Here is a 21721-nt window from a genome sequence, read left to right as displayed (position 1 = left end):
GCTGCTTACATAAGCGTGATGAACAATAAAACTCTTCACCTCACTCTACACAAAACACTATATGAATATTACCTGTTATGCTAGCGTCAAGCTTTTATCTCATCATCTCTGTGACGTCCCTATTCGAACGTTAATCGCCATTTAGATTTCACGTGATAGAGTCGCAGCATGGCAAGAATGCTAGGCAACGAGGGGAGGTCAGAATGAGGTTGCACTAATGTGTACTACCATATGTATAGCTAGGCAAGTAATGTGAGATGAGTTTTGTGCTTTGTATGGCTATAATTTTATGCTTAGTTTTCATCTTCAATCCCGCCAAATCCCGCCCAAAATGATGCGATAAGCCTTATATGTGTGCTTTTTGGATTCCTGTGATAACCTCCTGCATGCCTGCTTATGGTTTCACATATCATATCTACCTATATTCCTCCATAATCCATTTTAACTTGGCCTCACTTCATCCGGCTTTCTCCAGTCTCACATATTCAGTCATAGACTATAAGCTTATTTAAACAGCTTGAAACCTTGAAGCTGAAGGTAAACATCGAATTACGATATAGCCAAAAAAAATTGACAAAGTTAAGATACTATTTAGACGCATAGCCGGAAATTACTCGTCGAAGTATATTGAGTGTGTGCCATGGAGATAATCGATAGTTACTATTCGCACATATATTTCTTCCCACAAGTAAACATTGACGACTGAACATAGAGGTTGACAGCAGTGATAAACTTGACAGCATGTTTAACTACCTTGCCCAGCGGAGTGATTCAATCTAGCGCACCTACAACAGGAGAAAGCTCATTGTTAGCCTAGGCAGCTACCCTAAGATCGGGATTGGATCCTCATCGAGACTACTACTAGAACCGGGAATATCTGTGTCTTCAATTTCTTTTTGTTATGATCTGCTTCTTCCAAATTCCACACTTGGGTTGTGTAATAAATACGCATCTCGAGCAAGGAAGTGTCAATGCTGTGGCCTTGGGAGCAAGTAATTAATATGCCTAATCTTGCCCTGTTTATATGACATAGGGGTTCCACTTAAGGGTTACAGTGCATTCTGGCCCTTAATTTCCTTTGTTGCTGGTCTTACGTTGTGCGCGAGGAATTTCTCGAGGCTCCATGTGATGATGAGACTAATTAAGTAAATATTTCACTTGATGTGACTGTGAAGGGATTCTGTGACAGCAGGCGGGGTAGGTTCTTTATATATAGTCTCGAGCCTAAACTAAAAACATAATTCGGTATAAAATGTACATTGAATTCGGCCCCTGAAAAGGAGGCATAGTCCTGAGCTATATGCTTTCCTATATTTTACAGTAGTTTCCCATATGTAAGATCATCTTTAATACAATTCGGCTAACTCCGAGAACTTAAAAGTAGCTGTATGGAGTCATCAACTCACTTCTTTTGCTGTTTCGCCGGGTGTGACAAACAAACATGTAATATAACACAATCAAGTGAGTTGGCTTGGTTGTTCCGCCCACTCCCTTCTTAGCTTCTTCGCCTGCTCACGAACGTCCGGGTTCTGTTCCGCCTTCTCGAGCCATTCCATACCAACTTCATCTTGTCCAACAGCTTTGCACATCAGTGCCATATTCATCATGCTCAACCCAAATCCATCGGCAGCAGCAACTTGAGACCATTCTCTCGTCATCCCATAATCAGCCAAAGAGGTCGGTTTCTTCTCCTGCTTCTCAATCTTCTCAAGCTCCAGCGCACTAAGACTATGCATCGCCTCTAGAATCCCCGACGAAGCAGCCTTCAGTAAATAAACCTCCTGTTTCCACGAGCTCGGTTCCTGGAGTTGCGAAAGATAGAAATAGGCTGTCGGCTCATCCAATTGCAGGGCTGCTTTCTTGAACACCTCTTCCGCTCCTTTCTTATCACCCTTCTTCAAATGAATCCGACCTTCACACACAAGCGCGTCGCCAGACCCAGGGAATTCCAAGTTCCCAACTGGCGGCCGCGTTGCTTTGCGCAGCCATCCCAGAGCTTCGTCTTCTTTCCCCTGCGCGAACACCACCTTGCCCAGTAGCGCCATCGCCTCGGCATCATCCCCTTTCTGGGCTAGTAAGCGTAAGTGCTGTATATGAGCTGACTTCTCGAAAACCTGTTTCTTGTTGATGCTAGACTGGACCAGCTCAAATGTTGCCGTCTTCTCGCCCATCTGGGATGCAGCGAGTACTAGCGTCGAGCCCAGTGATTGTTGAGCACGGCTGGGACACCTTCTGAGAACGCTGGATAGGGTCACCATGTGCGGCAGCGTCACACCATGTACTAGAGGTATGCAATAAGTTAAATGAAATGACACGAGCAGGTGACTACTAACCTTTACACAGTTCTTGCTCCCATCCCTTGCCGGTTGAAGGCCCACCCCGTTCCACATATGAGTTCACATATTCGGCTAGGAACTGGAAGGCTTTCGCTGGCTCTAGATCCATGACGCCGGCTGTGGCTGCTGATTGAAGGATGGCGAGTGGTGGGAGGGCGTCCTTTGACATGTAATTCTTTTCGGTATTTTGGACATTTTGGACACGTGTTCTAGTTGTGGCTTTTGATATTCTGGGAGAAGGTTTAGGTTTGGCGGCGGCGGCGAGGTTTTGGGATGCATGAAAGGATCTGAAGCTTAACGACTTGTGACATCTCGCAAGTAAGGGTATTGACCTCCTCAAAGAAGTCATTGCCGCGTATCGACAAGCTAATCTTCGTACCTGTCTGTCTGTCGTGTCGCGGTGCCTTGCAGATGAAGAATTCGAGGTTGTGTAGATTGAAGAAGATGTTGATGAGTAGCTGCTGAATGCTTGTAGATGAAATAAATTATATTAGAAAGCGGAGGACGTTTGAATGGGTGTTTTTGCAAGTTCAATCTAATCCTAGCCAATTATAAGTCGGACTCTTTTTTCTTGCTTAGGAGTGAGGTGAGGTACCTTAGGCTTAGGTCAGTGAAGGCGGTGAAGCGTCGAAATATTCTGCCGCTTACTGTAGCGTGTAGAGTACTGTCACTATGGAAAATTCTCGGATCTACCCCGACGACATGCATATTCTCGCCGACCCGCATAAATACAAGATTTTGCTCCTTCCTGATGTTGTCAAGAATCTTCAAGTCTGCGAAAACGCGCATGTTCAGTGATACACCAAGCGAAGAAGACCAAGAACAATCGCCCCAGGCGCAGCAGGTTGAAGAAGAGAAGAGTAGGTCCCCTCTGGTACAGCTCGGTGTGACCCCGGATCGGTATTTGGGGAGGGGGAGGCCAGCCGCTTTCTTTATTTTTCTTCTTTACTGGATATGGGAGAACAACAATGATTCGATTGCTAATTTATTGTAATGACTTTAGCACGCCGACGAGGCACCAAGCCTGCCAACCAAGAAGTGGACGAAGAGGAAAGCATCAATGTCTATGTCCCACAAACACCGAAACGCAAGCTAGGTAGCCTCTCGAGGGTTCAAGACAGCGAAGAGGAACAGGAATTCTACACCCCGCTTACATCGAAGAAACCCAGAGTTGGGAAAAGGAATACACCACGCGCATTTGGAGGCGACGCGCTCTCAACCACAAGGCCCGTTGTAGAAATACCTGCCATAATTCCTCCTGTGGTAGAGTATGTGGAAGTGGAAGGTGTAGACGAGTCTCGGAAGATCTTGGACCCTTTGCCGGTCAGAACGCGGATGGGGGACCCCAATGTATCAGAAGCGGCGGTTCAACCTCTCGCAGTTGTCGTTGAGGAAAAGGACAGCTCGAAAGTTGCCCTGTACCCCGATCTCAGTGTCGTGGAAGAAGAGAGCTTGTCATATACCAAAACGGTCAATCAACCGGGTGAGGAGCAAGACGTTGAAGTGGAAATCATTACGGAGACTGTCTCGGCGCCACAACCTCCAAGCACTCTACCAGAACTCGTTCAAACCAACAGTATACAAATCTCAAGTGACAACAACGAGAGCCAGACTACGGATACAATGGTCCCTTCGTCACTACACAAACCCACCATCCCAGACCTCCTCCCCGCCGAGTTCTTGCAAGACGAAGATGTCATCTCGACCACCGACCCCGACGAAACGAAGCCCCAAATAAAGCCAAAGAAAATGAAGTTCTTCGACGAGGTTCCAGTGTCTAAGACACCAAAGGACCGCCGAGTTGGAACCACCACCTACAGAGTGACCAAGTCCAGCACCTTGATGCTCGCACCAAAGGCTTCTGCTCGTTCTCGCTCCAAGAAGGAAGCCTGGCTGCAAGGTCGTACGAGTACAAAGGGCGATAATCGCCGGAAGCCTTTTTCGCAGGGCTTCTTTTTGGCAAAGGGTTAAATGCCTTTGCATCGAGGGAGTTACAAGGCTTTGTTGTATGGATCAAGAGGTTGCTTTATGCGAGATACCTGATGTGATGGATAGGGAGTGAGAGATCTGCAGAACTATCTCTTAACTTCTGACTTATACGGAGGTATACAACAATTGTTACTGCATGCATCATCTGAAGTCAAGCCTTCTATTGGAGAAGACGTCTGTCGTCAGATTTCGATACGGACGAATTTCATGCACTGCGCCTCATCAATATCGATCGTCTGCGTTGTGTAACGTACTCGTTCGATCTCATTCATGGTGCAAGCTGTCCCTTGTCCAATCTTGACTCTTGTTACTACCCAGACGAGGCGAGCCCGACAAGGAGCAAACTCGAAGTTGGAGTTCCCGGCGCACGGACCAAATATGACCCGGTTCGGTTGATAGATTCCCTACAGGCGTACACTTGTCATTCCCGAGCAGTGGGGACAGCCCTAGATCAAGTGCTCATAGTTCTGATTGTGACGAGAGCTATACTCCTATTGGTTGGGCTGAAACAACCTTATGTGAGAAGTTTCATCCCTTTCAAAGTCGAGCGGGAAATCAGAATACATCGGTCTTCTTTCATTTCATGCAAGGGTATCAGATATACGCCTCCCAACAATAGCACATCTTTTAAAGCCATAATCCTGGTGTGGCGATGACTATTCACATTGCTTACATACATATTCCATGCTCAAATGTGTTCTTCTATTTCAGCGGCTTGTTCTGGGACCAATGAATAGGGCTGTTGGTATTGATATCTTGCATGTCATTCATTGCCTTTGCAACATCCCAGGAGAGAATTATTTTATGTGTTACGTGAATAGGATCAAAGATGGGGCGTATAGGGTACTACGAGGCAGTCCCGCGAGATTAAGAAGGATGCGCTCCTTGGCGGGCCGTCATAGTAAGGCCCGCTATAATATTCTGATCTTCTGCGGCATCAAGTGAATATCACAGCTGGTGGAGCAACCCACGCAGAACTTCCCCTAAACAACAATGATCCATGTGGTTGACCTTTAGACGCATTCACATGGATATTTAGGGGGTTTTGGAATCACATCTAATTTATGTGGTGTTGGACGGACTATAAAAGCTCTCAACCCTTCATCTCAAAATAACCAACTTCATCCTCTTAAACGTATTGCTTCCTACTATTTCGAAGACATACGTTCTGCTCTTGCCCAAACAGCCCGTAGCTGATACACCGGCCACTTTTGAAGTATTATCTTCAAGTCAACATTTGTTTACCTATTAATCAGCCATGGCGCGAGACAAGTCCACCATACGGTTGACGTATGTGCCACGTAGCCATATTCAAAACAAGACTGCCCAGAGCAGCGATCCACAAAGCACATCTGCCTCCGTATCAACTCCAACTCCCACCCAGCCGATGTTAATGGAGCGGTCCAGGAACCAAGCAACATTTGACTCGAGCCTACTCACCGAGATCATATTGGGCGGGCAAGTCATCTGTTCCTCTGACTGGCCTTCATATTGCTAATACAACGTTATTTAGAAAAGAAGCCGTAACCCGCCAGAATAATGCCTTCGCGCGTATTGAAAAGGCCCTTGGGACTGATGACCTGTGGAAGCTCCCACCACGTTATGGCAATATGGACCGTGAAGATATGCTACTTGAAGGCTTGCGAGCTGCCAGAGTGACCGTCAACGATGGAATGGATTATGGCCATAAGATCTTCCACCAATCCAACCATGAGTGGGCTTTATCAAACGCTAATCCTTTTGGTTTGACCGGCCTCCTATTTATCCCTATGTTGAAGCTTCAATGCAACCCTGAGCAACTTGCGTATTGGCTACCTCTTGCTGAGTCGGGAAAGATTATTGGCTCGTATGCGCAAACCGAGTTGGGTCATGGAAGTTTCGTTGCTGGCCTTCAAACGACGGCTACTTTGGATAAAGTGACTGATGAGTTTGTCATCCATACCCCAAATCTTTCGGCAGTCAAGTACTGGCCAGGAGCGCTGGGCTTTGCATCTACTCACACTATTGTTATTGCTCAAATGATCATTGATGGCAAGGAATATGGAACACACTCCTTCGTTATGCAAATTCGCTCTTTGGAAGACTTCAAGCCACTGCCTGATATTGAACTGGGAGATATGGGGTGAATTTGCCCCCACAGTCATTAACAGACTAGTATTGACTGCGTGCAGATTGAAAATGTCATACAACGGAACAGATAATGGTTATGCTATCTTCCACCACGTTCGCATCCCACGCACCAACCTTCTCAGCCGCTACAACACCGTCAGCAAAGATGGCGCGTACCTCGCCGACCCTCTCCGCGAGAAGCTCTTATATGGCGGCATGGTCGGCGCCCGCTCCACCATAATCCGCAACAGCGCCTTCCAACTCGCCCAAGCCCTCACCATCTCCACCCGGTACTCAGCCGTCCGCCTCCAAGGCCAAAGAAGCATTCCCGATGAGCCAGCCATCATGTCATACAAGCTTCAGCACTACCGCCTCCTAACCCTAATCTCCAAAGCCTACGCCATCCTCTTCGCCTCCATGGCCGCCAACGTTACCTACCAGAAGCTCCTGGAAGCACAGGCCCGCGGCGACCATGCTTCTCTGCCATACGTCCACATGATCATGGCGGGCCTGAAGGCGTGGTGCACGCAAACGGCAGCCGACGGCGCGGAAGACGCACGGAAGTTGTGCGGTGGCCAGGGATACCTTACCATGTCTGGCCTTCCTGAAATCGTGGCAAGTAGTACGGGGTGCTGTACTTTCGAGGGCGAGAATACGGTTTTGTGGAAACAGGTCTCGAGATACCTCATGAAAGGCATAGCAGCCCCCGCTCTCCCGCCAGACATGGCGTACATATGCAGCTCCACAGCCACTCTTCTCGCTTCCTACGCAGGAGACGCGTTCCTGAAACCCTCCGTCCTGGTGCAGGTATTCGAACACCGCGCTGCTATACTAGTGAACGAGGCGTACGAGTTGCTGTGTGCTGAAGAGGGCTCGGCAGTGCGAGCAGAGAATACCCATGCGGTTGCGCTGCACGTCGCGGCGCGCGCGCACATTGAGCTGTATATCCTACGCGCCTTTATCGCGCGCGTGTCTGCCTCCCCGGCCGCGCTGCAGCCCGTCCTCACGAACCTCCTACTGCTCTCGCACCTGCACACAGCGTCCTCGCCACTCGTCCCCACCTCCTCCTCGTTCACCTCCTTCCTCACAAGCACCCAACTCTCCACTATGCGCTCCCTAACCAACACATTGCTCGAGCAGCTGCTGCCCGATGCGATTGCGCTTACAGACGCGTGGAATTTCTCGGACGCGAGTTTGAGTAGTGTGCTCGGGTGTAGGGATGGTGATGTTTACCGCAGGATTATGATGTGGACGAGGGACTTGCCTATTAATGTGCATGCTCGGGAGAATGGGGGCGTGTTGAGAGAAGGGTGGGAGGATTACATTAAGAAGTTTTTGGGTGAGGGTGTGGTGAGATCAAAGTTGTGAAAATTGCGATTTTGATTTTGATTATTTAAAAGCGAGGCTTTCTCTTATGGTTTGTGAGCGAAGGCGAAGTTTTGGAGTTAGGGTCAAGAATAAGGTTAATGCGGTGGCGTTATGCGTTGCGCCTTATGCCTGGTTGTCTTTCTCTTAACCGCGAGACATTTTTACGGATAAAAGGATAGAAAAAAATATATATATCGTTGATCTATCTACCTCTTTCCAGCTAAATTGCGATCCCTATGAATCCTTCTATGTAGCGAATCTCCAGCTGTCCTATTCTCAAGGATCACGCAACCAGTTATACACTTCTTGGGTACGGAAGAGCCAATCCCTCCGTCACGCTTTTGACCATTCATTGCCTCGCCACACGATATATCGAATGCTAGGGGCGGGTGGATATTCTCAGTCTCCCGTGATTAGTTCATGAGCATGAGCAGCTCTGGCAATTCAGTATAGGGTGTAGGCGATAAGTGGTTTGGATATGGGATATTTTAAATTTATAAGGAAAAGACTTATAAGTACCGGTGCCTACTTCATCGAGTTATTATTCGGATTGCTGCAGCTTTATAACAGATACATCTAAATGCAGATTGTGGATTAAGTAGGCTGGATATGATGAACGTGCTGGAATGTTCCTGCTTCTATTGCTCAAAGTATCCTCGAGATGCATATACTATACGGGGACATATTTCACCAGAACCAAAAACCGGAAACAAGAACATATCTCCCAACATATTCTTACCCCCATTCATAATTTCACATCCCAGACTTGGTTTCCTGAACTCAATCAATCACAGACTTCTCCACCCACTCCTCCTTCCTTCCCATCCTCTCCCTTATCTGTCCAACTATCCCCTTCACCCCCCTGACCCTCATCTCCTCCCCGCGCGCCAAAAATAGCTCCACAACAGGCCACGCATGAATCCCACCTTCCTCTACCACAGCCCTAACATCCACTCCTCCCCCCTCCAACAACTGCACCCACTTGCTAATATCCGGCGCGAAGACCTCTTCCGATCCATACATTACAAAGAAACCCGCGCACGGACACGCGGCGCGCCACTTGCGGATATCGGTGCATTTTCCGGGGGAGATGGATGGGGAGGAGAGAGGCGTGGAAGGGCCGGCGTATTGGAGGGCGTAGAGATGGAGACGGGAGATATCAAGGTAGTCGGAGGGCATGTTGTGGAGGGTGGGGGAGTGGAGGGTTATCCACTAGGAGACGGTTAGTTGGTTGCTGTTTAAGAGAGGTTCGGGGGTAGAAGGGGGTAGAGCAAATCTGGAAGACGGGGTAGAGCACGTGAGACGAAATGTAATAAAGGGGTAGAGTGAAATCAAAGAGCTAGGTATCCTTACAGGCGAGATCAGAACTGCCATTCCAGGTCTCAAATCCAGCTCGCTTCCACTGTCCCCACTCCCGTTCATATTCCCATTCACATTTCCATTCTTACCGAGTTCTGCTAACCGCAACAGCAAGCTCAACACAACCGTCCCACCGGCCGAATCTCCCGCTACACAGACCCGCTCCGCGCGCCCCTGCATCACGCCCAGCACGTAACGGTACCCCGCCATTGCCTGCTCGAGTTGCACTGGGTAGGCGGCATCGGGCACGAGCGTGTATTCTAGGGCTAGGATGGCGGGGTTGGTGAAGGTGGAGGTGGAGGAGAGGAGGGTGAGAAGGGAGAGGAGAAATTCTAGGTAGAAGTAGGAGGAGCCCATTGAGAAACCTCCGCCTGTGTTTGGAGGCTTGTTAGATGGTGAGGGGGGTTTATGTGGTGTGGAGGGAGGGGAAATGGAGGGCGAAGGAAAAGGGGGAGGAGCTTGCCGTGTAAGTAGTAGATTGTGATGTCGGGTTTATTGGTGGGGTCTTTTATTATCCAGAGACCGGTAAAGTTTTTCTGTGGGGTTTCAGTGATTTGAACAGAGTGTGAGGGCCGGGTGCTTAGAGACTTACTTCTTTTACTTCATGCCAATGTATAGGCGAACGTATATAACCGTGTCGAAGCATCCGGAATCGCAAGAAGGGCAGTGCTACGGGTTTCGAAAGGAATACCCGGCCGATACTGGCAGGGATATATGCGAATGCATAGCGAACGCATCGGATGACTATATCTTCGAACCACAATGCTTTTTGAACGAACGGAGTTTGATGGTGGCGGGCAAGGAAAAAGCGTTCATAGAGGAAACTTAGGGGTAATTTTATTACTATGAAAAATCAGCAAAAGGAGGTGAGCAAGACAGAATTTATAAGTATCATAAGAGACAGTCTTGATCATGTAATTCGCACAAAAGTTTTGTCATGAATAGAAGAAGTTTGGCAATAAAATGGGAGAACATACATAGAAATGGCAGGGCCCGTAACCCGCAAAAGAGTGTAGGGATGAACCCAACCCAAAGAATCAATTGCGGTGCTAAAAAGATGAGGAAAACGAAGCAATCCAGCCAGGAGATCTGCCCCAATATCATGGTTATGTATAATTGCACTCCGCCTAGGGAATGCTTATCCAATTGACTAGATCATCTGCAAAGAGTTTAGAGAAGACAGATTGATAGATGGTGATGACATGTCGTTGCGTGGTCTGTCTTAGCGAGGTTTGGATAGTTCAAGCAAAAGGGGTTAGAACCAGAACATAATGCACTTCCATCAATTTTTTTCGTAATTTTTCTAACATTCAATACCTGCCGTCCAAGATTTACAAGTCGACCAGACAACCCTTCTAATATTTGAAATTCCTGAGGACGAGGAAGAAGATTTCTATCTGGGATCACGTGCCTCTATGTCTGCATGGCGCTAGTGTGATATCTTACTTATCGCGACAATCCAAGTCAACCTCCTCGAAAAAAAAAAAGTAGATTGGATTTCAAAGACAAACAGATTTATCACGAATCATGATCATGACCCCTCTTACATGACTTCCCCAAGTCGCGACTCGACTCAGCACATCTTCTTATTCTTCTTTTAAAATTGCACACAAGCATGCGACCATCGTCAACAACCCTTTCCCATCATTGAAGGAGCTGGCGCAACCATGTCAGCTTCCACCACAACCGCAGCGCTGGCTGAACTCATCGAGTCCGTCAACCCCCCAAGTAATGTGCTGCAGAGAGCCTCTGCTAACCAAATCACAGCTCACTAACCCAAGATGAGATTCCCATCAAGCTCCGATGCGCCATCTGCAGCAGGCTGGCTGTGAACGCGTTCCGCCTGCCATGCTGCGAGCAGGCGATCTGCGAGACTTGTAAGTATCCACGGCAGACTGCATCGAGCTTGCAATTGCTAATACCAGATGCAGGCCAGTCTACCCTACCATCATCATGTCCCGTTTGCGAACACACGCCTGTCTCGGCGGAAGACTGCAAGCCGAATAAGTCGCTACGGACAACTATCAAGGTCTTCTTGAGGACCGAGGAGAAGAAGCGCGAGGCGGCGAGATTGAAGGAGGCAAAAGCTTCACCTCCAGCTACACCACTAGTAGTCGAGACGCCTGCGCTGGTTGATCCAACCCCAGCGGAGATTATTAAAGATGCGCCTCCCGCTGAAGTCCAAGACAAAGAAGCCACACCGGCAGAACAGATAGAACAAGCTCCAGCGAAGCCTGCCGATGAAGATCCAGCGGCTCAGCAAGATATTCCGCACCAGTCCATAGAGGTAAGGATATGATTGTGCCCTTTTATGAGCCATTAGCTAATATCTATAAAGGAGATTGCGCCTGGCCAGGAATCGATGGAAGACGGTGACGTGGACACGACAGAGGAGAAGGGCGAAAACGATGCCAAGGACGGCGAAGGCGTTTCGCAGACTCCTGCATTTGGCGCGGGAATGGGCTTCGACCCTTCTGTTGCTGGTGGGTTTCCAGGCATGAGATTTGGCGGCGATATGACCCAGATGATGCAGATGATGGCCATGCAGAACGGCATGGGAGCAGGTGGTTTCGGAAACTTTCCAATGATGGGTATGTTTAGTCTATGACAGTTTAATAACGAAATTAAACTAACAGCCTAAAGGTATGCCTGGAATGGGCATGGACCCAATGTCGATGCAGAATGCGATGATGAACGGTGGTGGCTTTGGCGCAAATGGCATGGGTATGCAAGGCATGAACATGGGGATGGGAATGGCAGGTTTCGACGGAGGGATGGGCACAGGTTTCAATAACGGATGGAACGGACAACAAAATTGGAATGTTGGAACAGATAATTTCAATCATCCAAACGCAGCAGCCATGGGTCACGGTGATTATGGATCTAACAACTCTGGGTACTCCTCTCACTCTGCAGGATATAACCAAAGTAATTATGGCCGAGGAAACCATCACAATGACTACTCCCAAGGTTACCGAGGTCGAGGTAGAGGACGGGGCGGTTATAGCCGGGGTGGCTATGGGTATGGTTCAAACGAAGCCTTCTCACAGCAGTATCCCCAGCAGTTTGGATCAGGCCAGCAAAGAAATGGACCTATTAGTGAAACAGGATCCATTCCTACAGGACCGAAGGCAGATGCCACTCCCGCTCCTGCTGGTAATACCGATGAGTTTGGTAGAGAAATTCGCCCAAAGTCTGAAGGTGCTGAGGAGTCAACTCCCAAGAACGATAGTAACACCGATGGACAAAATGGCGACAAAGGCACGGAGAATGCAATTTTAATTGAGGGTCCATCAGACTTTACAGAAGAAGCTGCCACTGTCCTGGACCTTGGTGATAAAGGCATGGCTATTCAGACACTGGAAGACAATGATGCTTCCTACGCTCAAGAGTACAATTCTGGATTTAACTCAGTAAATTCCTATGGTGCTGCTCGAGGCGGCTTTGCGCAAAACCATTCCCGTGGAGGCAATTTTGGCGCCATGCAGCCCCCGAATGTGAAGCCTGTTGATGTACCGATAAATGCTCCAACTGGTCCCAAAGCAATGCGTGCGGCATCTAACTCTAGCATCAGAGGACGAGGTTTCTCAATAGCAGGTCGTGCTAGCTCAAGGCCAAACACTGTTGAGCGTACAAGTGTACCGCCCGAGCAATCAGAAAAGGAAAGTAGAGATCGGGAGAGAACAAGATCACCTTCAAAAGACAGGGACAGGTCGGCGTCGCTCGAAAAGAGACGAAGCAGAAGCAGAGAGAAACATCATCGCCGACACAGACACCGATCAGCTTCCCGCTCCGAAGATGAGAGGGATAGCGAACGGAGAAGAGAACGCCGGCGGGAACGACGTCGTCGTGAAGAGGAAGGAGGTCGTGGTGATGAAGTTGATGAAGTGGTCGATGATACTAAGACAGCACGCATCGAAGAGAATAGATCCAGATCTGCTTCCCCGTCTGAATCTAAACGTGCGAGCCATCGAAGTCGCCGAGATAGGGACAAATATCGGGAGAGGGAGAAGGGTAGTGACAGAGACCACAAGTCATCTTCACATAAGCATCGCTCTAGCCATAGGTCGCATCGTGATGATAGATCTCGAAGCCGTGATCGAGATCGGGACCGTGAACATCGACACCGCCACAGCCGTCGAGGGTCCGAAGAACTGAAAGTTGAGACCGAAAAGATAGATAAGCAAGAGACAGGAGTGGTCAAGACTCCCGTCGAACCGGAAACGGCACCACGCAGGCCTTCAGCCATGTCCAACGGCTTTGGTGGAATTGAAATTAAAGGTGCTAGTTCTCGCAACAAGAGTATCTCCATATCCGAAGATATCCGCATTCCAACAGGCCCACGCCAAGACCGCATCTCCTCCGCAGCTCGTGACCGCGAGAGAGAAAGACCTAGCAGCGCCCGCCATCGTCATAACGAGGAAGCTCCCCATCACTCATCCCGTCGCGACTCTGGTAGGGACAGGGATCGTGAGCGAGAACGCGGCAAGGAAAACCAGAGCGAGAAACCCCAAGTTTCCTCCGCACCACCGGTTCAGGATCCTCATACTCTGGAAAGAGAAAAGCGAAACCGAGAGCGCCTGTTGAAGGAGGCTCAGCGAATGGCTGGACTCACTGCAGGCATGGGTGGCAGAAAGCACAGTCGTGATGAGGGAGAGGATGGGCGAAAGGGGAGAAAGAAGGGTCGTCGAGGCGGTGACCACATAGTCACTGGAGATGACGAGGAAGCACGACTTGCTCGACTTGAAGCTGAGAGGGAGAACGCCAGGTGGAATTAAGCCATTGATGCCGAAGAGGTGTTGCTTGTTGTGTTATTATATTTCATTTCTAGGTGCTGCGTTTTGCTCAGGTAGGTCTGAAACTGTGGTTCCTGCTATTAAGCGGATGCGTCAACGTACATAGCAAAAGCTGGCTTGATTTTGAAAGAGTATACTTTATAAAAGCATGGGGAGAACAAGGAAGGGGCGATGGAAAGTGGAGACTTGTACATTAGAACGCTGCTTGACAGCACGTAGTCCACGCCTGGCAAGAGCGAAGGTAACAATACCGATAATATTTCTCGAAGGCCCTTCGCCAATTCTCTTTTCCTGTTTAACAATACATCACTTCATCAATCAACATTCTTCGATCCATCACACCCTTTTTTTGATTAATCCAATCTTTGTATCAGTACTCTCTTGCCCACACCCTCCCACTCACGTTTGATTACCCCAGTCTCTGCTCTCATCTTTCCAATCGAAGGCCCTCAATCGAGAGCAATGCCCAAACGCCACGGTATCCTCCAACGCCGCCATAATCACTCACCCATTGACCACTGCGAGAGTGCTCTGCCACCCACAGATCAAATCGCCGTTCCACGCAGAGCCCTCACACGATCATCTGGTACGGATCTCGACGATGAAGTCGAGGAAGCCCCCTCATTATTCCTGAATCAAGAACCTAGGACCGTCGTCACTGAACATGCGCATTCGATTTCTCCAATCGATACCTTTGGTTTTCTTGACCCAAGCATTGACCAACATCCGCATCGTTCGAATCCAGTGCTCGAGCGAATAACTCCGATTGGTCTAGGTATATACTGTGATGGTTTGGATGTGTGCCATCTGCTTGCAGATGATTTGTCGTCTGATAATGAGGATGCTGAAGCTTGTGTTCTCCAACCACCAGTTCCGGGTCACAGTGCAGAGGTTTCTGACATACGATCGATTGCAAGTGATGTACATTCAGATCCTCCAATATCTGAGGACTCTCCCCTACGCTGGACTTTTCCACGTTTCAGCATTCCTTCAATGCAATTGCAAGAAGCACCGGCTATCCTTCCTAGTACATCTGTTGAGTCGACTCAAACCCCGGCACAGTATGCTCTCGATGGCGCATCTTCCCCTCGGCACATAGAACCACCGGAATACAAACAGCTTACCCTTCCTCTCGGTCTTCCGAACGTCTCCACCGATGTTGCCTCAAACAGCACAGGGCAGCTCCCATCAAATGACACTGCCATCCAGAGTGTATCCCCCCTCCTCTCAGATTCAGCTCACGCAGCATGCCCTGCTGCCAGGAAAAGAAATAAAAGAACCAAGACACTACAGAATGTATGTTGCATACTTTATTGTATTATTGTTTTTTTGTTGTGTGCAGGAGTTGGTACGGGGGTTTCTCTAGGAGTTTATTTTGCAGTGTATTATATCGTGTCGCGATGGATGGCGTCGTGATAGTTGGCGTCGTGTGATGGTTGTGATGCCAGTGGTGTATATTTACTGTGCCTCTGGACACCCGAGAATTCATTGCTGTTTGGGTTGGCGGACGCTTACTTATAAAAGGTCAGTATCAGACCAGACAGAAATTACAACGAGGCACAGTCACCAGCAGGCACTCCAAATGTCCCACCCAACACATTTCAGACACCGAGACCCAATATTGACCCCACCATCGCTTCTTTTGTCGTCACCATCAACAGCTCACCAGAAGTCATTGCTTCTTTAGACAAAAAGGACAAGCATTCATCGATCAAAGTCTGCTGCTACGCCCTGATGATCTTCATTCCTTTAGCGATACTCCTTGCTCTCATGACTTTGGTCTACTTTGTATACCGGTATAAGCCTGGTGAGGGGTGGTATCACAAGTGTTGGGATGCGACTAAGACGAGTGATACTCTTTTGATTTGTAAGGGGTTGTTGGAGAACTATTGTTTCAATGCAGTAGCGCCGAATGTTCTAGACAGATGTGCGAGAGCTGGGTATTATCCGGATGGAACAGTGACGCATGTCTGGTAGAGGAATGTCTGTTTTCTCGAGTGGTCGCTTGTCTTGGGATGAACATACGTTTGGTTCGAGGCCCCTCTCTTCAATCGTTCATGTCCTGAGAATATGTTCTAGAGAAGAATGAATTAAAGTGCTTTCCATCAGTGATTAGCTTTTGAGAAGGCTGCACATCTGCGGATTTGGTAACGTAGACATCAAAGCTCCAGAAGCCAGGTCAAGTGAGCGTTTTGGAGGGTCCATAGGCTCAGAGCACCTAAGTGGGAAAATAAGGATATTCTCTTACCTATGATTGTACATTGCCCTGGTAGCTAGTGCGCCGTTTGTTTTTCGTAAACTACTGAGCGAGCTGCTGTGGTTCACCATCAGCTCGTTCGTTTCTGGCTGGAAAACGGACTGCCGTTCGGCTGCCGTGGATGTCTGCCTTTCATGTTTGAGATATTTTGAATCCTTCTTCTGCCATTGCAATTTCATGTATGAGCGAAATTCGAATTTGTGATGAGGTGGTGCTTGCAGCTTGTGGTAGCAGCTGGACTGGAGGGGGTTTGGTCTTTTCGCAAGTACACTGTACACAAGGGCTATTCGCAAATCTGAAAGGGAGTTTTTTTAGGGTTACGGAGTATTGAAGAGAGGTTAGGCACTACAAACGAGGGTGTATCAGGGCAGCACATTTCCTGCTATGCCGCTATGCGATAGAGTCAAGCAGCTCCGTTCTGAGGTCGGGTTTCCGGTGGGTGCTCGTAGCTGTGCTAGCAGTGCTCTTAGGGTATGAAAGTTTCGTTTTGGGGTGAGGGTCTTTGCCAAAATTCTGCCTTTGAGGTAGGAGATGGTAGGCAAGGGGGCGGCGGTAAAATCACATCAAGTGATAGACAGGTGACGGCCTCCACCGTGACCTTACCCCTGAGCCCCTAAAGCTGAAACTGCGGTGAGCCTGCTTTCCTCAAATTTCCTCACCTTTTCTCACCTTCCCTTTCCAATTACGACTTTTACCTACGTGTTCGTGCCAGCTAGCCTATTCCGGGCGAGGCAAAGAAAGGCAACCACGTATTGTTGGTTCTCCACCATGGTGACCAATTAGAAGCCTGCATTTCGTTCATATTCGCTTCTTGCAACCATTACCATTTACTTTTCCAATAACCGATATTAATCTGCCTTGCGGACAGACTCTGAGGCATACTAAGTGAAAAGTTTTTTCACTTTGCTCTTGACTCTTCAGGTGTTCGTGAGGCACGGTGAGGGGGTCCAGGGGCTGCGTGTTACTGAAGCCTGAATGGTTGGCATGATCCACTCTGGTGGGTATATACTGTAAGGCACAGGGTTTGGGAATCTCATAAGGAGTAAAAGGAGGGCGGGCCGGACGGGCTGGACCGCTTCTGACACATTTTAAGGGGGTTGGTTGGCAGGGAAGATTTTCGGTGTGGGTGGTATTATTGGTATACATAGAGTAAGGCTGGGTGGCCGTCGATCGGTACGCGCTAGGCTGTGCTGTAAACAATATTGAAAGTGCTTGCGGATGTCGATGGGCGGAAAAGCCGGCGGGGAACATTCCAGGACGCCTGGTCTACCGTTTTATAGTGAAAGGAAATGGGGGGTGGGGGTTGGGCAAAGCTGAGAACTTGCAAGAAGGAGCGCTATTTTTGAAGGCTTATAAGGGGTAAAGATCAGCGATGCTAATACCTTTTTCAAACCTAATAAAATTGAAAATCTGGCTACTGTTACGCTGTCTATTGCAAAAGATTTCGAGCTTCTATAGTGCGTTGATGCAGATTTACAAGAGGGGATCAGAGGGGCCCGCGTTTACGCAGCGTTACTTCACTTTAACCGGCCACAGACCTAATACATTGCCTCCGCTATCTGTTCCAACTCCTAAAAGCCTATCTAATGATTGTCCCGTTGATTACTTTTGTGAAAAGACTCGCCATGGACGCTGGTGGTCGACCAGCTTGCTACGCAACTAGCTCTGATGGTGAGGTTATGATCTTGGAGTTATTTATATCTGTATGGGTAATGTGTACGTGTGCGGATCTTAAAAGGACATATTCAGGGGATATTGTCTTGTAATTTGAAGGCATATAGATTTTCGTAGTGGTATTGGTCGAAGAGGACATTGTGTAGCTGCGAACTGAGCGATATTAAGGGCTAGCAAAGAGATGAGTTTAGGCGTGCTCATAGAGGAGCGTCTTATGTGGAGATGTCTAGTAACTCGATGGAAGAAGTTAATAATTGTCTCTATGTTATGGGGGGAGCTTTCTTTCGAAAACTTCCCTATTTGTAGTACTGTTCCCTTTCACTGTGAGGAATGGCAACAACTGTTGGGAAGAATCGGCTATTCTTTTCTGTGATACTGGACTATCTTTCATTCAAATTCCAACTCGTTGACATGTAGCTTTTATGTGGTTTCCATTACCATGCCTCTGTTCACCGCTATGAGTAAATCTCCTTCGAGTGGGGTTGAAAGGAGAGTTGATGTTGGTAAGATGAGTACGGGAATGTAAACATCGGTAGGGATCTGGAAGTTTTGTAAGACGCAGATAAAATATATCAGTTGGGTCCTGTTAGAGGCTTCGATCGGGCAAAGCTATCGTCGAAGTTTTGGGTTTGAAAATCGTTATTGGCTAGCGGCCAGATCTTTGTTGGACTCGAGTTCAAGATACCGGGACTTGGGTTATTGGATGGCCTGAAACTACTGATAGCAGATATTAGTATGGTATAGGGTACAGTGAGATAAGAGCTTTGCCGTCAATTTCCTGTTGGGGTGTCTAGAGTTTCTGGTTTATAGCAAGTCGTCCTGGGAGTAGATGTATGCCTACTGCAAGCTGCTGTGGCATTTGAAACGCAATGAGAAATGAGTAAAACCCGTCGACAAAATAGCTTGAACACAACATTCTCATGATCAGGAAGTGTGTTGATGTGTGTTTGAGGTAGTCCTTCGTAAGGTCATCTTTTGTTGGGAAAAGGTGCTGCCTGTTCTTTCGGTCGCAGCGGTGGCCGCAGGTGGCTGGAGGAAAGAATGAACACCAGCAGGAATACGTCTGGAGCAACTTTGTGAAGGTTTAAAGAGGAATTAACTTCTGGACGGATATGATGTAGAAGGAAAGTAGTAAAAGGCCATCGAAATTTTCCCTCTGCAGCTTCGCTTGTTTTCAGGGGGGTGTAGATCAGCAAAGCCTTACGGATGTACCACCACACTACAGCAGAAGGATTCAGGTCTCAGAATGTGAGGCTGTCAAGCGAATTTAAAACAAAAAATCTTGTTTCCTTAAGTCTTCCGTTTTTTTAAGGCCCGCGTTAGCCTTCGTTCTACCTGTTTATTGAGGATTTTGAGCTAAATTCGGCCACTTCGTAACCGTAGCTCAAGCTATCAAGTTCCAGGCTTGACTCTTCTCTCACAAGACCACACAAAATTAGAAAGTCAAGTGGAAGAAATCCAATGTAAAAGTCCAGCCTCGAAGGTGGTGTCGTGGTGGTTACATAATCCGGAAAGCCCGAAATTGGGGTCGTTGAGTGAGCCAGACACTCGGAAATCATCCATACTTTATACACATCCGCTATCTTATTCGATTGATTGGATTGTATATACATAAATCCGTGTCCGGCAGTTCTATATTTAGGCAAGTAAATTTTAACTTCTAAAATGACGGTTGCCTCTGTAAATTCAAGCCGCGTATTGACGGCAAACCTGCAAAGGCTCACCGAAAGATAACATGCAATCAAGGGGTAAAGAGCCTACTATCCATGTCTCCCATAAGAGACTTTTGTGTTCTCGGCCCACTAAAAGTTTTAGACCGCGCGAAGCTCGTTAATGTACCGCTTCCACACCGAGTGATGATCTTATCTTTTGCACCGCGTACCAGCCTTGTTACATCCCTGGAGATAGTAAACCACTTCAGAGATGTTGAAAGGTTAGGATTAGTAGATGAGAGGCGGGGGTAGAACGTTCGGTAGCATGCAAGTCGGGGAGACTGGGAGACTTACCGACAACTTAATTTCGATGAAGTCGTGACACGTCACACGAGCAGTTCCGCGCTGTTGAAGAAAATAAGGATAGGCTCGACGTTCGTTGGGCAAGTAGCATCGACTGGCGGTAGTGGCCAAAGGCTGGCACAGGTCTCATAATCAAACTGCCGGCCCTGAAAAGAAAGCAGGGTGCAAGCCCTAGCACAAATGCATGTCTAAAAGGCTGAGGATTGTATCGAATGCGAGTAGGAGTTAAGTGGCAGAATTACGAGACATGTGTTCCCCAAAGTCTATTTTATTGCAATTTTACGGGTGCTAAACTAGTTCATTGATAGGTAAAGACAGTAGAAACAACAACTTTTGGGATGATCAACCATCTTTGGATAATAACAAGAGGAAATTATCATCCATTCGCAAACCACTGTCCACAATCTTCATTCTCTTCGCTGATCACGATCTTTTCCTCAGCTTAATGATGTTTATTGCTGTCTTGTTTCATATCGAGCCTGTTACCATTCGAGCTACAGTGATGCATTTCGGAATCTACGCTTGTGGTACAGCTCTCCGTATACCACAAATTATCCGCCCCCAAGACGGCGTTTGAGTTTGCCAATGCGTTGATGTAAGCTTGTGGAGAAAGAAGCATGGGTGGATGAGAGTTATACGGCTCGGCAAGTACCACTTGATTCATCTGGAGCGATGCAGAGTATAAATTCGAGTTAAAAGCGTGAGTGGAGCAGCTCGGTTTGTCCTGAGATAGAGAATTGGTTGTAATTTCTGAGTACTGGGCGTCGCTTGATGTGTATTGCCCATCTGCGTCTTATTAGTTCACTTGGTTTTCAGATGTGATTGCAGTTATATATAACTTACTAAGAGACGGTGAACCGATCATACTAGATTCACTTTGAGAATAATTGACATTCTCTTGGGGCGTCTCTGGAAGATAGTAAACTACTATTTAGACGTCAAATGTCAGCTAAACTTGATCAGGAGTAGTCAGAACTAGAGTAACTTACCTTTGAATCCATGCGCCTCTTCCTTATGCTTGGTAAGGCGAGCTGCGCGTTTGGCTGTGAAGCTACACCCCGCCACTGTACACTGCTTGGGTCCGCCATGAACCTCTTCAACGTGCCGTAGCATCTCAGGCCTACCGACAAAGGTAACAAAGCAGCCATTGACTTGGCAAGGTACACGATCCTCGGTGGTTTGTTCGTGGCTCATTGTGGATAATGCTGAGCTCTCTGTTCCATGATACAAATACTCAGAGAGGACTTTAAGTTTATATAGAAAAGTCAACACCTTAGACCACATACTCGCTGAACAGATAAGTCTGCTCTCAAGCTAGACTCCTAGTGAAGAACACTGCATGGGATGAACTTCCGGTCCTTTGTTATTTCCTACGTCACATCATGCCAGCTCATTTCTTCACTGCAAACTAGTAAGTATAGACAGACTCTCCGCGGCACGAATAAATATATTGAGCGCCTCCGCGAATGTTTGCAGGCAGAATAGATACGTCTGGCCCTGATGATCTTGAGCTACTTGATGCTTGCCAGTCTCATTCCTGGTACTTTGACCATGCCCATGGGTATCCAATAACATTATATCTTTCGGCCTCCGAAGCCTGGTAATCTCCACCCCTAAAAAAAAACATCGGAGTATCAAGGCGGCAATTGGACAAACGAGAGTAGTCGTTTTCGTATTAATCAAGGCCTCAATTAGAAAAGGATGATTAAATCTCAAGTGTTTTCCTATACCAAAATAGCGGTGTAATTTGTCCAGTGCCTTACGCTGCTCTTGTTTCCTCAGGCAACAGTATGGCTAGAGATCAGGACTCTCCATCTT

The 21721-nt window shown here is 47.8% G+C and overlaps 4 protein-coding genes across 4 annotated transcripts; 2 read left to right on the top strand and 2 right to left on the bottom strand.

Annotated features, from left to right (window-relative positions):
- Positions 1-1457: 1457 nt before the first annotated feature.
- LHYA1_G005896 (uncharacterized protein) lies at positions 1458-2685 on the bottom strand (the record flags this gene model as incomplete). Its single annotated transcript, XM_031150839.1, has 2 exons — positions 1458-2281; positions 2334-2685. The coding sequence occupies 2 exons, from the start codon at positions 2683-2685 to the stop codon at positions 1458-1460; spliced, it is 1176 nt and encodes a 391-aa protein (XP_031004729.1).
- Positions 2686-5583: 2898 nt separating this feature from the next.
- ACX1_1 (Peroxisomal acyl-coenzyme A oxidase) lies at positions 5584-7802 on the top strand (the record flags this gene model as incomplete). The annotated part of the gene is given in 3 exon segments (XM_031150838.1): positions 5584-5714; positions 5725-6447; positions 6497-7802. The coding sequence occupies 3 exon segments, from the start codon at positions 5584-5586 to the stop codon at positions 7800-7802; spliced, it is 2160 nt and encodes a 719-aa protein (XP_031004727.1).
- A 780-nt stretch (positions 7803-8582) lies between these two features.
- mug180_1 (putative steryl acetyl hydrolase) lies at positions 8583-9518 on the bottom strand (the record flags this gene model as incomplete). The annotated part of the gene is made up of 2 exons (XM_031150837.1): positions 8583-9014; positions 9156-9518. The coding sequence occupies 2 exons, from the start codon at positions 9516-9518 to the stop codon at positions 8583-8585; spliced, it is 795 nt and encodes a 264-aa protein (XP_031004728.1).
- A 1310-nt stretch (positions 9519-10828) lies between these two features.
- On the top strand, positions 10829-13939 carry LHYA1_G005893 (uncharacterized protein; the record flags this gene model as incomplete). The annotated part of the gene is made up of 5 exons (XM_031150836.1): positions 10829-10872; positions 10929-11038; positions 11093-11448; positions 11500-11752; positions 11805-13939. The coding sequence occupies 5 exons, from the start codon at positions 10829-10831 to the stop codon at positions 13937-13939; spliced, it is 2898 nt and encodes a 965-aa protein (XP_031004736.1).
- Positions 13940-21721: the final 7782 nt, after the last annotated feature.

Source organism: Lachnellula hyalina (genome assembly GCF_007821495.1).
Source record: "Lachnellula hyalina strain CBS 185.66 chromosome Unknown contig00081, whole genome shotgun sequence".
NCBI classification, from domain to species: domain Eukaryota; kingdom Fungi; phylum Ascomycota; class Leotiomycetes; order Helotiales; family Lachnaceae; genus Lachnellula; species Lachnellula hyalina.
Note: the sequence above shows the minus strand (reverse complement) of the source record. Positions and strands in the feature narration are given on the sequence as shown.